General features: G+C 38.2%; 1 protein-coding gene across 1 annotated transcript in view; it reads right to left on the bottom strand.

The window, feature by feature from the left end:
• Positions 1 to 16,730, bottom strand: part of DISC1 (disrupted in schizophrenia 1) — a 185,832-nt gene that overhangs the window by 93,280 nt on the left and 75,822 nt on the right. Inside the window, 1 exon segment of the mRNA XM_009329171.1 lies at positions 11,005 to 11,193. Coding sequence (XP_009327446.1) covers positions 11,005 to 11,193 — 189 coding nt within the window.

Below are 16,730 nucleotides of genomic sequence, written 5' to 3' on the forward strand. Positions count from 1 at the left end.
GCTGTTTTCTGCAGGACCTAACATTTTCCAAAGGTTCTTAAAGTCAAGGCCGCAGGAGACATGTCTGGTGCCTATTTGCTTTTCTCTGGCATGGAGCACAGATAGTTTTTCTCTGTATAATGTTTTAGAATACAGGAACTGGGAAAAAAATTAGTAGAGAAAATGTTACTATGACTTCTGATCTAGATATAGGATTGTTTATCTGCACAAAAATACACATAGTTTCAGCCTGTCATTTCCAGCTCGCATTGTTAATTATATTTCAATGCACCTGACTAGATAAGAGGTATAATCCAGCCAAAAGTGTATAAAGGTTGTAGTCCAAATTATGCAATGTGTCTTCCAGCTGATAATTCCAACAGGTAATGAACTGTTTAATCTTATGCAGTTTGGCAAACACTGCCTGTTTATCTTTACACAAGCCTTAAACATGCACATCAAACCAGACATATCTTCCACAAATATGATGACTGAATCTCCTTTTCAGTTAGCATCATTCAAAGTTTTAATTATATTCTGTCTGCGACAATATTTTTTGTATAAAGAAATAAACCAGGGTTCAAACACAACAACAAAAAAAGAGTAGTCTTTCGAATATCCAGTTTGATGTATTTCTTACATTATCTCAGCCTACCAGTTGAAATCTGGCAGGAAATCAGAAATAATACTAATCACTAGCATCTGCTGCACATGGACCATGGATTCTGTGCAACTACAGGTGACAAAATCCCTGGTCTTATACTATAGCCTGCTACTACCGCCTCCTGTGCTTAGGTATTGAGTCCGCAAGATCACAAACCTCACAACGTAATTGTAACAGAAGCAGTCGTTACCTCCACTCCTCATACAAGGAAACCGTGGCACAAATCAACCGAAACACGAGCGAACTCTCTCTGTTCCTGCTCCAGTGAGAAGGGAAATCAAACTGAAGGATACAGAATTCCAGCTCCTGACCCCAGTCATTAGCAATTCCTTGGGTTTCTGCCTTTTACTCCAGTTTATGTCTCCAAGGACAGAGGGAGGAAGAAAATTCTTGGATGAAAACTTTCAATTCCTGAACAGGAGATACAAGGTACTTAAATCTGCTCTGAATAATCAGATTTCCATTGCCTCAGAGTAATCAGTTAGGATTTAATGGAAGTACAGAAAAAGACAAAAAACTTAGAGAAAAAACCCCAATAATTGTAAATACATTTTCTCTGGGGAATAATAGTCAGAACAAATAATCTCTCTTTCTTGCATTTAAATTCTCTTTATTTCCGCTTTTGTATCTTGGTAAAAGGTGTGAATTGGAAGAGGTTTTCTATTGTAAAGCCTTCTTAAGGATAACGTATGCAGCATTAAAATACTTTTGGGGACAAAAAACAGCTGTTCTAGAGAGGATTACAATTTCAGTGGTTTTATTCTGGTTTTGTCATCAGATATTATACCTCCCCCATCTTTCCATAAATATTTTCCATTACCCCAGATTTGGTTATACTTCTGCATACCTGTGGGTATGAAGTCTGCAGCATGCTTGGAACCCTGTGGCAATTCACGGAACAAACTATACAGCAGATAATAATTATATACTTAAAATTAATGAAATTACTAAGTGAAAAGTCAGTCGAGGATGATAACGTCCCTATCTTACAGTATCTTAGTTACAGAAACCTTCATTTAGCTTGTATCTTTACTACTGTATTTGCAAATACCTCAAAGAAAACCTTAAACCAGTAACAACAAGAAAGAATCAGCCAGAAAGATCTAACTACTCTGCATCTCACGATCAACAGGAACAAAAACTGGAAAACCCCCCTGTATTTCATGACGGACATCTTGTATTCCAAATGGAATGCTATCCCAGGGCTTTCTTTTGCTTAGATGTTAGTACTCCTAGATGCTGTATCTGAATATTGCCCATCAATATCAAAGCAAAGATGAAAATTAGCTGACTTTCCATTCAGTCACTGAGGTGAATGTACCATCAATGTAAGGCGGTACAATTCTTTACAAATTGCATGCATTTATGCAAGCATAGAATTAAGACTTGTACACTGTAACCCAAGAACACTGCCAAAACTCTTGAATAAAAACTTTTGGGTGGAAATGTATTAATGTGCTAAGATTTTGAATCAAATACATACATCTGAAAAAATACCTGTAACTAAAAAGTTAAACAATATCTTCACTCTCTGGTTCTGCTGCAGTATAATCCTGTTCTAGGACATCAATTTTACATCAGTGATGCCAGATGACCCAAAACAACGTTTTCTTGCTTACAGATAAAAAAATTAACTAAAATCCAAAACATTAACTGAATGTAAACTGCTGTACTATTTTTATCTTCAATCGGCAGAGAGCCTGAATCTTTGGAAGGGTAACTGTCTGATTGGTTTTGCTGAAGCATTACTTGAAAACAAACTGACACTATTCCTTAAATATCCTATCCATCTCTATACTGATCCTCAAAAGTAAGTAAATGAGGCAAAGCATCCTAAAGAGTCCTTTGCACGTTTTTGGGACCTGAAAATATCATGCCATGTTAACAGAACTTGAACAATGTCAGAAAACCAAGAAAACAAAGCAAAACCCTGCTGTATGACACAGAGAATCAAAACTGAAATTAATACAATTTAAAATAAAGAAATCCATGAATGCTAGGCCAACTGTTTACTGACTTTTTCAATAAAACTTCAGGCTTTTAACAGGCCAAACGCTGTTTTCATACTTCCAACCTGTTAATGTTTCAGGATCAAGTTGTCAAATTCATGCTGTAATCCCATCCAACAGGTCCTGACCAAATACATACAGGCAGTACCTATAAGAAATGGCAAAACGAACAGAACCACAAAACCAGTTACCTCAGTGTCTCAGTTACCTCATCTGTGAGACAAGGAAAGCAGTATTTATCTTTCTTTGAAAAGTACTTTGATCCTATCCGTTAAGTGTAACTACATATGTCAGCAGTTTTCTTGGTCCTCCTTCTGTGCACCCCGCCACCCTCAGACAGGTTCCACTTTTCTGCCTGCCTCCGAGCAGCTCCAGACAGACACAACTTTATCTTCCTGCCAAAACTGGAATTCTCTTAACGCAAGATCTAGAAATGGCAGCTTTTTCCTGACGCCATCAGGAAAAAAAGAGCCTCGCAATGAAATAAAACAGAAAGTACAGTAGCATGACAGTACTATGTGCTCAAACTCCAGAAGTAGCAAATCTTAAGGAGTGTTTGTTGGTCATCATCAAGGCTAGTGTCACACTAAAGTAGTTAGAATTGCATACGGGAACATGTTCCATCTGCACAATGATCAGAAAACACTTCCATTTTTTCTTTCTTTATTAATCCTAGCTTTCTGGCATCTTAGCATCTCATTCCTTCTGAAACTAGTTATAGTCATTAAAATAAAAAAATTGTGAAAGTTCAATCTGAGCCCACTATCTCAGAAGATGCAGCTGCAGAATTAGAATCTAATGAAGAATGATTAAAAATTGTGGTATACACTTCCAAATTTATTCCAAATTCACTCATCTGTGTTGCTTCATATTTATCCTGTTGCAACTCAATCAGTTGAAGCAGCTCAACTAAAAAGTGGAGTAATGCAGAAACCTAGAGCAGAGATGGCAAACCAGGAATAATTTGATATTATGCACACCCCAAAAGTTTAATGCACTGTGCATATAGCTAGCAATAGCATTTCAGATGTAAAGGAAGAAGTTGCCTGGCATACTATCAGAACTTTCTGCTTGCTTGATTGCTTGTATGTACACCAGCACATTAAAGTATGCATGTTGCATGACGGGGTTGAGGTTGCTTACTGAGGTTGGATGCCCATCTCTCATTGCAGCAGAAGGCTGCTCAGTAGCATTCTTCACCATCGGATTGCACTTCCATGATTCCAACAGAGCCACTCTATATTTCTCTGGCACTACAACTTAGGAAACCTTGATGTCTTTACTGCTTATCCTAGTTAAAGATGACATCATCGTTTTCCCTGAAGAGAGCCAGCATAAAACTTCAGACCAAGCTCTATTTCTTGCACCTGGTACATAACTACACTCTATGACTGCAAAACCAGTACCGGGTCATTTCAGGAGTTATTATTCTGTGTATAATTAGGTCATACTACTGTCTACAAAGAAAGAGTATTACACAGCTATATAAAACATTTCAGTAAAGTTCATACCGTCAGATCTCAGAAGAAAGAGATAGAAGAGAAGCTCACCTTTGAGCATCAACAGAGAAATAGCCTGATCAAAAGACCTCCATAGATATCAGTGGGCTTTGAACCGAGCTGCTGTGTCAGTTCAAGTTGCCTGAACACATATTTAATATTTCCTGCATTACAGATATTTGCATCTAATTATACAGAATGGCCAGATTAAATGTAATACCTCCATTGCATTTAGATAAACTAAACCTCTGTCCTCCAAGTGAAAATCATGAAGTATTTTACATATTTAAATGAACAACACCAGACAAAATGACCTTTATAATCACCATTATAAGAAACAATTACAAGTGACTCAAGACATATGGCAAACTTAATTACGCTAGAAAAGATTTGAAACCAGTCTGTTTAATTCTGACAAAAATTGATGTCCAAAATAAAAATGCGTTACACATTTTAGTTATAGGAAATGCTTAGCAGAACTTACTCTTTATATGTTACTAAATTCTACAGATAATATTTATCAAAAAAGGCAATTCCATAATACAAAAAACCCTCAATTACTTACAATTAAATATTATTTAACAGACATGTTACTAAAAAAATGGTTTTACTTATTTTATATAGATTCTGTGGAAGCATGACAAAGCATGAAAACCAGCAGTCTGAGTTTGATCCTCAAAGCTTGATAACAATTCAAAATGCAGTGAGTACCATTATAGAATTATAAGACCAAAAGATGTATATGGGTATACTTAACCTGAAAGGTCCCAAGTGCTTTAAAAACGACCCAAGAAAATGAGAATCATGCTCACAATCAGTGAAATGCAGACAAGCACGCAATATGCATAACAGTACAAGTCCAAGCAAATACAGAAATACCAATTTCTCAAATGAAACAGCAGAGAGAATACTGATGAGCAGAGTGCAATTACTCATGCCGTATTTGGCCATCACAACACAAAAGGAGCTCTGCAAGGTTGGGCTTCTTGGGTTTTTTTCCTTTTCTTTTCTTACATTGACCTGGCTTTCACACACTGCCTGAAAGAAGGCTGCAGAGTGCTACTTTGGAGCATCGGTTGAATGTCAGCTCAGAATAAAGGATGCTACCAGCTGCAGTGCCAGTCCCGTTCCTGCATCACCAGCAAGGGTTTTATACTTTCTGTGAAAGCTAAATAGAGTGAACGCTGGCTCAGTCTGACAAGATCACTGCGTAAATAGAGATGGCCATCGACATAAGCAATAAGCTGTTCCATTTCACCACTCACTTGAATGACAACATGCATTTCATATAGGTATGACATGCAGAATGTAATGACCTTGCACAAATTAGAAGTGGACATACAATGAGACTCAGAACAGCTTCTTCCTCATGGAAGCCCATCTGTTACACACTGTGTGGTTCTCCTTTAATGATTTATTTAAACAGAAGCAATCAAAAGGTTCAGCTTTTCAGTTTAGAATCAGATAATCACTCAGACACAGGATGAACTGTGGAAACAATATAGAAAGCCTGTTTGGTGCAGAAAAAGCAGCACTGAGGAAAAGTATTAAAACCACCACCCGAAAAATCAGTAAAGCAAAACGTGGAATCATTTTTGTCATGTCATAGGCAGACACTGCATTGAGATCTTTTGAAATAATTAAAAGGCGTATGAAGTTTTTAATAATATTTAAACATTTTCAAAACGCATTAAAAAAATCAGTTAGGAAGAGAAATAGAGAAGCTTCTGAAAACAGCTATTATTAAAAACAAATATTTAAACTAAAAAAAAATAAAGGTTTCCCAGTGGGAAGCACATTGCATGTGCTTCTATTATAAGACTTTCAGTGTTGAATCTGTCAGAATAAAAATGTGTCTTTACAAGGGAATAAAAATGCTTCGCAGTAAATGGTCATTAACAGTTTGGTAAATCACATCCTATGCAATTGTATATGAAGCACAGAACCTGCTTTTCATAAATATTTCAGTATGCAAAGCCAGTATTACTTTAAGCAGCACCACTACTGGTTTCTGCTGTCCACATGACATTAAGCTTCAGACTAATTAATTGCATCTTCCATAACGGCCTAATATGCAGCTTTTTCAACAATGACTGTAAAAAGACTGGGAGAATTTTTGTTACTCATCGAAGTACATTCTGAATACATTTTATTCTTAAATAGCTAAGTCAAAACATACATTTTTTTAAAAAGCAAATTAAAAAAATGGACTTGGATAGGTTTCTCTTCTGTTACAGGACAAAAAGCTATGAGATATTCTGTGCAAGCGTGCAGAATATGTGCATTGAACAAGAAAAAAAAACTGAGTGTGAAAGAAAATTCCAGCTTCCTAAGAAACCCCTCTGCTACATCCAATTCATTATTCAATAAATATATCTGTTCAATTCCAGAAAGCTTCACTCTACAAGCAGGCTGGTAAGAGCTTTAGGACTTATACAAGCAATTTCTAAGACAATAAAACTCAATGATGTCAATGAGAGTTGAGCAGTAGACACTGAAGTATCAGCCTCCAAACAACAGGGTTTGTGGTTTGTTTTTTTTTAAAGGGGTTAAAAAGCTGTTTTGATGCACGATAGCCTTTATTTTATATTTCCTCTAGAAATTAATTCAGTAGAGAAATTCTACTTAAGATGATTTGGCAAGCACAACCTAGCAATTAGATCCCGAAATACAGTCCCCCCCCTAGTTTTGTGCATACATACATTATTTACCAGGAGATACTTTCCCAAAAGTGTAATAGGGGCAGAAAACGTATGAGTGCAGCCAGAAAAGGAATTCAGCAAATGAGACAGGAAAACCTGCCCGTCAGTACTGAGGTAATGAGGAAGCCAAGACAAGAGGGTAGGTTTCATTTCCAGCCCCGGGTTACAAATGCCAATCAACCCAAGCCAGGATTTATAAGCGCAATCCAGCAGTTTGGCAGACAGGCAAGTAATTAAGCTTCACTTGTCTGGAACACGGGTTTGGTTGTTTTGGGCTGCAAAGCAGTTCTCTTCCTTGCCATAACAGAACCTTCTGACTTTATAAGGCAGATCTGCTCAACAGTAAAGCACAAGACCTTCAGCGATTTTCCCAGAACCATTATGCCTTAGGCTACAGAAATACCTGCAGTCTAGAAGAATGTAAGCTCGCCCAGAGTATCACTTGATTTCAAATCTGTTTATTGCAAATGATTAATTCAATCATGACTGATGCCAGAGCAATCAGGAAATTCGGTTTCACCACCATTTCAGGTCAAATTAAACGACCTCTGTGTCCCTGGCTTTCCTACCTGTAAAATGGCAGTAACAGTTGATCACTTTTATAGAAGTGTTCTGATGCCCTCAGACGAAAGTTACTGTCTAAAGGGCAAATTAGTACTATTCATCCTAAAATGCTAATAAAGAGCATTACTTGTCAATGCTTTTATTATGCAATGGGAAAAACATATTCTTGAGCACCTCTAAAAATATGAAAGGATTTTTCTCAAATCTCCTTTACATGGAGCACCGACAGCTCTCAGCACAGTAAGCCAAGCCTGATTTTTGCACTACATCTGCAATATCTTTTATACTTGGGCAGCTGGCACAAAGTGAGAAAATTCATTAACATGCTAATGATGTGTCCTATTTAAAATTCCAGCTCTGATTATTGTGTGATTAAGTCTCTTCCCTTGACGTCTGCTTCCTTATATCTGCATTACTGTGAGAAATCAACAATTATTAATGAAGTAAAAAATAGGTGATCAATTTATACACAAGAGAAAGACAAACATACACACATATTTTAGCATTTCAATTTCTTTTTTTAATGTTTTCCAGACGAATTGGTATTATCTTCAGTAAAAAAAGCCATTTCAAAAGAAGTTTTCAGGAAGTTCACAGGCACAAGAGATAACAGTTCAAGAGCCAGATGACATAGAAATAGCCATGTGTAGGAATACCTGCACAGGTGGTTTAAAGGTGCTATATTAAAAAAAAAAAAGAAGGAGGGCTCCCGATGCAGAGAAAAAAGATTATTCCCTGGAAACAACACGAAAGCAAGGATAAGAGGAGACAACAGCTCCAGTCGATCCGATTACGTTTCCTGGAGAAACATTAAGCATCTCCTTTCTACACTGAAAGACATAAATCTCACTAAATTATTTAAACTAGCATAAACTGTCGAAGACAAGAAGACTAAGGGCCCTCTTTCGCTACGTTACTTTTGGTAACCTATGTTTAGTTTATGGATGGACACCTGTTTCAAAGAGTTGAGCCAAAGCATAGCACAACTGTGCCACAAGGAGGAATCACAGGTACATCCCTACTGCACGCCAGGACACGGGTCAGCCAGCCTAGCCCAGATCATTTTTGCTGTTCAAGTTCGCATGGTTAATTTGGCCTGAAGGACTCCCTAACGAACTCTGGGCAGACAGATAGTAAAAAAAGCTGGAGGACAGTAACATCCTCAGTAGAGTTAGATGGAGAAAGGATTTCTCTCCCTGGCTCATAGCTATAGAGGGAGAAGTCAAACTAACCAGGAATGGGCTGCACCAAGCAGTAAGACCAACCACTCACACTAATTTAGCCCACAGCAAAGAGCAGCTGAGCCCATGCTGCACTACTAGCTCAAGCAGCAGAAGCATTTTAGGAACCATTTTCCTGACAGACTACACTCCCCCAAAATCACAGTATCACCAACAGCAGTGGGTCAACGCATTCCCCATCACAAGCCACACACCCCTTATGCCAATGCCAGCACTCCCACCACGTGCTGGTGGGTCTCACAGGTGTGCTAATGCCCCGCTCGCATCAGGTTTCTGGTCAGCACTGAGCTGGCATATGGGATGGGGCAGGAACAAGAGGAAAAGGCAAAACCACTCGTCTCAGCAGCAACACGGATTTTACTGGCTTAAATGAACCACAAAGCCTGAGGCCGTGCAGTAAGTCAGCTCGACTACCCCAACGCAAATCGCACCTTTCACAGCGCAGACAAAGCCAATGCAATTATCTCCAGTTGTTTTTGCTGTTGTTCAAAAGAAATGGTAACAAAATGGTATTCCAATTGTTTATGCTTTATTCCCCAAACATGAAAGTGCTGTACAAAATAACAACTGGTTTGTAAAAGTGGATGCCATCTTTAAGATACAATCTGTTTACTATTTTCCAGAGAGTATCAGAAGGCTTTTATTCAATTAAACATGTTGGTATCAAACTCATGCTAGTGTTCTCAAACCTAAGAGAATTTCCATTTGTTAAAGGAGAAAATGGTGTAGGTTACATGCAAGGGGGCAGATCTGAAGATCTCAGATTTCAATTTATGTATCTCTGACTAGTATGTGCTTGATAGAGTTTTATTTCACACAAGGATAAATTTCTCCTTAGGCCTACAGAATCACAATAAATTAAAAGAACAATCCACATAGTAAACACCCAGTCTTTTGCAATTTATTGTCATAAATTGTAAGACAGGAAAGGTCAGACCAAGACGACACCTCATTACAGCTACATAAATGCAAAGGGGAAAAAAAGAATCTGTGAACTGCAACCAATTCTGTTGCTTCAGCAACAGTCTTGCACAGGTTTTGTTTAAATCCCTGCTGAAGAAAAATACAAATGAGAAGTGCATGTGTATTACAGGAAGTTTAATTGTCCTAGAAACAAAGGAGCAACAAAATAGACAGATTGGAAGGTCAGAACCCCCTTCAACTCACTTGCAAATCCAAGCAATGAGGAAGTATTGCCTGATGTGGGCTTGAATCACGCAGCTTAGGTAACAATGCACTACTTTGAGGAATCATTTTTAAAATTTAATCATCCAGTTTCTAAGAAAGTCTTTATCTAGTAGAGCGTGAGAGTGTGTGTGTGTGTATATTCCCCTATGCATCTTTAAAATATCGTCTTAGACGTATTCCGTTGTCTACAAAACTTTGTTTCTAAAATAGCTCTTGCCTATCCACTTGCCTATGAAGAAACTTCATATACTTTTAGAACAGAGGCACTTTCCTCTCTCCAACCAACCTACTGCTCATAAGATCCTGAAAAAGGAAAGACAATTCAGACCCCTAGAGCTTTAAAGTAGCTCTCAGAATTATGCTTAGTTGTTTAGAGGTAACTATAGTAACTGTACATTTGTAGTCAATTAAATATTATTCAGACTTTTCATTTAACCAAGCAGCAAGGTCACTTTTAACTTCAGGAGAGGGTACAGCAGACAAGAGGATAAGCCAAGTCTAGGAACGACTTTGATTTTTTTTGTTGTCAGTAGTTTTACCGGTAATTGCACAGAATTTCCCTAATTCCACTGTGACACTACAACCTAAGCAGACTGCTTATAGTTATGTGTAAGCTGTGTTTGGCAAGCTGTTTAACTCCCTCCCTCCCCCGCGGCAAAGCATAAATTTACAAAAAGAACTCTTGCCTTCAGAACCAGGCATCCCTTGCACCTCATACGTTCAGACTCGTCACCAAATGTGTTTTATATATACTAAATATTTAGTTATATATACTAAATGTGGTTCTATTGTCACAGCCAACTATATCTACTGCTCCCACATAAAAGACTACATATGTTTCTCTGTATGTGAAGAAATGCACAGTATCATCATCATTATTACAAAAATGAGCTTAGAAAAGGAAGTTTTTGAGAACTGGTCTAAGACAGATCTCCAAAAGCTGTATATTGCTAGGATATCCCTTCTCCCCCTCAACCTCCCCCACCTCCAGTGGAAACAGCTGAGAGCATATTCAGCATATTGCTTATCTAGGTCCTGGCCAAACTTTCCTCAGAAAAAACAGTATGGTTTGTGAAATGCAGGATGGTTCATCAAACCCAGTAGACTTCCAGGCGCTCATGACTGAGCAAAAGCTATAGCAGCCTGTGAACTACTTACCAAAGGCAGCCTCTCCTTGTTCAAGTTCTTGTTTCAGTCTGGTGTAATCAACTTTAATTCTCTCTAATTTTCGGATATTTCTGGCACTCAGAGCCAACAGTTCGTTGAGAAGTCCTTCCAGCCCCTCCTTCTCAGATGTTAATGATCTTATTTCTTCTGTCAGATCCTTCGCAGTACCGAAATTGCTTCCTGTATGTTTTGGGGGGGCAGGGGGAAGAGGGAGGAAAGAGACAATGAAGCAGACACTTGCAACGTCAGTAGGTTACACAGCAAACAAGGGAAATTAAGCAACTATACTTCCCAACAGCAACTGAAAGACCAAATATTTTTTTTTTTTGGGGGGGGGGGGGGGGGGGGGGGGGCGGGCGAGAAGGAGGGGAGCCAGGGGGGGGGCGGCAGGACAGGATGACTGCTTTGCAAGCATCTATTTCATTAACATGCTACAAAAAGAATCGTAATTGTAGCACATTTAACCTTGTACACACAGAAATAGTCTTTTTTTATTATTTATACAATTTACATTTTTGGAGAAAACCTTTTCCTAAGGTCCGCACTTCATAAAATGTCATACTGTAATTCATTGATCATTGCGGTGTGATCTGTCAGACCATTTTCTTGTTTTGGAGGACACCTCAACTCACAATACTTTTGAAATAGATGCTATCAATCTGCTAGACCCTGAAGTATTTCCTCCTTGAACGAAGCAGCACTATGTTGTTCTTCATAACAAGCACCAGAAGGTTGTTTATAAATGACATGTTGCATTTCTTAAATGGCATACACCCCATGCAAAGACCATCAGAAGATGTTCTTCTGAGAGAACATATTTAAAAGTCAAAACTCTACTTCTGGCTCTCCCTGAAGCATAAAGCCTCAGAGATGGGCAGAATACCTCAGTATCACCAGCTCACACTGCTCTGGAGTTTTTAAAAATGTTTGGCTCCTTTGAACAGGGATCCAGAGTCAAAAGTTCAATTCCCAACCGGTTTACAGTGCAGCCTAGTAACATTTGCCTACTTAACCTTTCCAAAAACCGTATTTATAAGAACCTAGGGAGGACCATTTCCTTACTTCACAGAGAAGTCTTAAGTATAAATGCACGATGACAGTAAGATGCTCAGCTATTACATGATTTTTAAATAGCGGTAGAGTAACTATTACAATGCTACATTTACACAGCTGTACCTGTGTCTTTTCAATGGTTCAGCTACTTGGCTGGGGAAAAAAACAAAAACCCACAAAAACCTACAAAAAACCCACTGTAATCTAAAGAATACTTGACAAAAATAATTTCCGTGTAGACTTGTCCAATACAAGACAAAAGATCTCTCGCACAAGATCTAAACTCTAGCATCATCCTAACTTAGCAAAAATTTGGTGGTATGATCTAATAAGTAAAGGCATCTAGTAAGTACAGACACTTAGAAAATTTAGCCTTGAAGCAAATATTAATGTAAAGCACATCCAGTCACACATGTAAGATGTCTCATCAGCTTCTGAAGTATGTGCAACGACTTTAGACTCCCGAAATAACTTTATAATACCACCAGCTTTATTCAGTTATAAAGGCATCCTTTGTTTTTTTTTCAGGAATATAATAAACTGTTGCTTATACACAACAGATCAATTAAAAAGTTTATTTTAGAAAACTGAGACATAATCCAAAACATCAAATTCACATCAGAGTATCCTAAATTGTGGCATTACATCCTTTTTACCTGGTGTCTCAAAAGTGTAAGTCACAAAGTCTTAAATGGGAATGGTTTGGCTGCTGTTCAGTTCCTTCAGGACAGGGGAGCAAGAATGGGAAGCAAGTATTTACACTGGTCAGGAGATGGCAAACCACAGCCAGCTGCTGCGAGCGGATCCATTCCTCCAGAGTGTAAGAATGAAAAGCGGAAGCACTTCCAGCATATAATTACCCTCCTGGAGGAAAGATGCTGCTGCAAACTCGAGTGGCCTTATGAGGACAGGTGTGCCAAAGGGAGACTGCACTTTCCAAAATTTTGGAAAAGACTGTATCAAATAAATCAGGTTTAAAGATTGAACATTGCTAAGTATGGTAGCCTCATTTGTTTTTGGTTTTTATTTAGTCCTAAGGCTATGGTAGTTTCAGTCAACCCCTTTTCCTTGCTTAAAGCTGACCTTTTCTGGTTTCTTTTTAAGAGTTCAGAACTCCCCTATTCCTAATTCTCAGCTAAAACCCTGTTTGCCAGTTCTATCTTACGAAGTATTATACAATTAAATAACTATAAACATGCTTTACAAATAGTAGGATATTATGGCTTACCAGTGCGTTTATTGGGAAACAACAGCACAATTTTTTTTATCTTAATCTGTCACATATTTCCAAATGGGCAAAACACGGCAGCAAGATAAGCAAGACAAAAATCACTGGAAAAATGGCAGATATTCAGATGCTTCTAAGGCAACAAGACTTACAATTAAACAGTGCACCTTTACTTCACCTGAACTTATGCCAAGTATCAACGCACAAGAGCCTTAATAAAACATGAAGGCAAGAGATTCTTCATTAGAATCTGGAGCCTGCTCTTACATTTCAGAAGACAGCAAGGAAAAAGGTATGATATTACATATGAAAGTTTTATACATATTGAATGGATCTTAATTCCCAGAGGGGAAGTTAAAAAAAAAACCCTGAGGCTATGAGGAAATGGCATCAGATAGGAAGAAAATTAACTCTATCCCAACTGAAACCAGGACAGATATATATATACCCAAAAGCCAAAACTGCCTGATGCAGCTCCCCCTGACAGCAGGTATGTCTGGAAGTCTGCACTGAAAACTCAGAAGAGCGCATAAAAACTCATGCACCACAAGTGCCATCGGTGACCTCAATCACAGCAACCAAAATAACTGCTTTCTAAATGCTGTAAGAAGGTTGATTTAAAAATTAATATATATTCCCTAGCTGCCAGCATTAAAAAACATGCCCTCCTGGGTTTTTTTGTTTGTTGGGAGACAAAGTCACACTGGATGTTGTAGAAACATTCTGAAGACGTGTCATAACATTTTATTCTGCTAATATCCTGAAAATGTTAAAATTCCTCTTTTTGATGATAAAATAATTATTTTGCCTAAGTGAACACAATAACTGTTACTCTGTCAACCACTCAGCTATGTTTTATATAGCCATACCACTGGGAGAGTTCTAGTTGGGTGACATTAGATAAATAAAGTCAGTCCTAACTCTTCCCAGGAAACTCAAAAATCACTGAAGCTAATAGGATTGCTCACTTAGAAAATCTGTAGAGAGACAACAAAACTAAGGAATTAATAGTCTAAGACCAAAGCTGAGCTTCTGGTCTAAACCAAAACACGAGACAGGGATTCTATGAAGGGGACTGAAGGGCAAAACGCCACTTTTCCCATCCTTCTGCCTGTCTTGCAGTGATGCTTACTAGTGATGTGCAGTTTTAGCCACTGCACACGTGTTCATATAAACACACTGGGCACAGACTGGCACACCAAATGGGGAAACCCACAAGTTCAGAAAACTGTTTATAAACATCCAGGCTAGAAAGTCTGTTGCTCTATCAGAATCTTAAATCTATTCCATTTCAACTTGAATAAATACGTGGAATCAACAGTGCTTAGATGGGGGGGGGGCGGGGATCACAGAACCAACCTAAGAAAAGTTGGATGGGGGGCAGAATAACCATGTGAAGTAAAGTTGGTATTATAATAAAATCTGAAATCATTTCACATGAACTTGTGCAATCTGATTATACTTCTACAAGTACAGCACTGGAAAGTCGTGTTTTCGCTTTCCAGCTAATTCAAAGCATCCAGTGCTCTGAACAGGCTGAATAACTGTTTAGTGCAGTACACTTTGTCATAAGGAGCTGAGTATGTACACTTAACTTTGAGGGGCTGAACCTTACCGTTATCTCAAAAGACAGCAACAAAAACCCAGTTTAAACTTCCTCCTTAATCTTGCCCTCTGGGGCTCTCTCCTCACATACATCCTTCATCCCCTGCTCTCTACAAGATAGTGACATCAGGTAAGCTCCGACACCTTGATGTGAAGGCCAAAAATACCAGCCAAATCAAGCAAGACAACCCAAATTGGGAAAATTAAAAAAAATTGTCCCCAGGCACAAAGTAGTTATATAATTGCTTTTACTCACTGTAAACATAAATAGTATGTTTACATTCTTTTCTTCTCTTCCCAAAATTTTTACTTGTATGGCTATATACAACAGCTAAATAGTGCTCTGCATATCAAGTATATTTTCTCTATACATAGTTACATACTATAAACTCATGTCCATTTTAACACCTCATTGTCAGATTTTACCATATTGGGCAGATTGTTGCCCATTTAGTAGCCTCAAACTAACGTATCATCATTTGATACCATTTGCCAGCAACAAATTGACTAAAAACACGGTTTGAAATCTGTCCCGTTTTGTAAAAACCAACAAATGTGTTATTATTTAAGCTTTATTAAGTATTTCCCCTTCAAAAATACAAGGCAAAATTAATGGCCTGCAACTTTAGTCCCACTTTTTCTCATATTTATGCCAGAAATTACATATGCTCATAGTTTCTATTATTCATACTTGAAGCAGAGAGGTACGTCCCATCCTCACTGAAACTATGTTCATTGTAGTTCGTATACAAAAATCACTTTTGTGTATTTTTGTGTAACAGTAAAGCATACATACCGGACATTGGCTTGAATGTAGGAAAGAACAGACTGGTCATTATTATCATTTTCTATAAGCTAATTCTTCGTAGACTAACACTACCTTTAATAATACATAAGAAAGTGAAAATTTACATTTTAGCTTAGGGCATTTGCCACCATGGTATTTATCAACAGTGCTGGAATTCAAAGCTGAAAATCCTCCACCCTATGATCAATGAGAATACAATCCGATTCCAACACCAGAAAAGAAATTGAAGAAAATAAGTATCATTCAGCTGCTCACAAAGAAAAAAGAAAAAGCTAAAAACATGACAGAAATGTAAGATTTTGGAAGCACTGCCAGTGTGTTTGCACCTCCGAAAAAAACAAATAGCGAATGAGGGACAGTCTACCATCTCCTGAAACATTTTACAGAATTCCAGCATATTTGAATCACAATTACTGTTTTTAAGCAATAACACATGCCAACACTTTTATGAAGCATAATGCAACTGAATGATTGATGCAATCCTGAAAGGTAAAGTAAGAAAATCCATCTAGAAGCAAGCGAGAGACCCCACAGGCATACATTTGGAGGAGGAATTCTCTGCCACAGAAAGCCTCTTGTACCCGGAGTGAATCAGTTGCCATAGAGCAACCCAGGAATCACAAAAAAAAAAAAGGGGGGGGCCCAAAAAACCCCCAACAACAATAAAAATTTAAATCAGAAATAACAACAACTCAAAGGCTCAAGTGAAAATATCAATGACAAAAGGCACAAAAACCCTGAAGAAAAAGGCAGAGGTTTGGAAGATGGCAATTCAGCAATACTGAGACACAACCTGTTTCAAGGAGCCATAGCTGCTGGTGGCTGCTGGGCCACCAGATGCTCTCATGTGCCTACTGTGGGGGTGACAAGTATAGCCCAGGAGCACGTTAGTCCCAGCATATGTGCATTAGCCAATAAATGGTTGCTGCAAGTCACGTATAATTCCCCTTCAACACGGTAAAGGATGCCCAACTGAACGTGACTCCAAGGCTCAAGAGTCACCCAATAGCACAGACGTGTGCG

Source organism: Pygoscelis adeliae, unplaced genomic scaffold (assembly GCF_000699105.1).
Source record: "Pygoscelis adeliae isolate BGI_AS28 unplaced genomic scaffold, ASM69910v1 Scaffold77, whole genome shotgun sequence".
Classification (NCBI taxonomy): Eukaryota; Metazoa; Chordata; class Aves; order Sphenisciformes; family Spheniscidae; genus Pygoscelis; species Pygoscelis adeliae.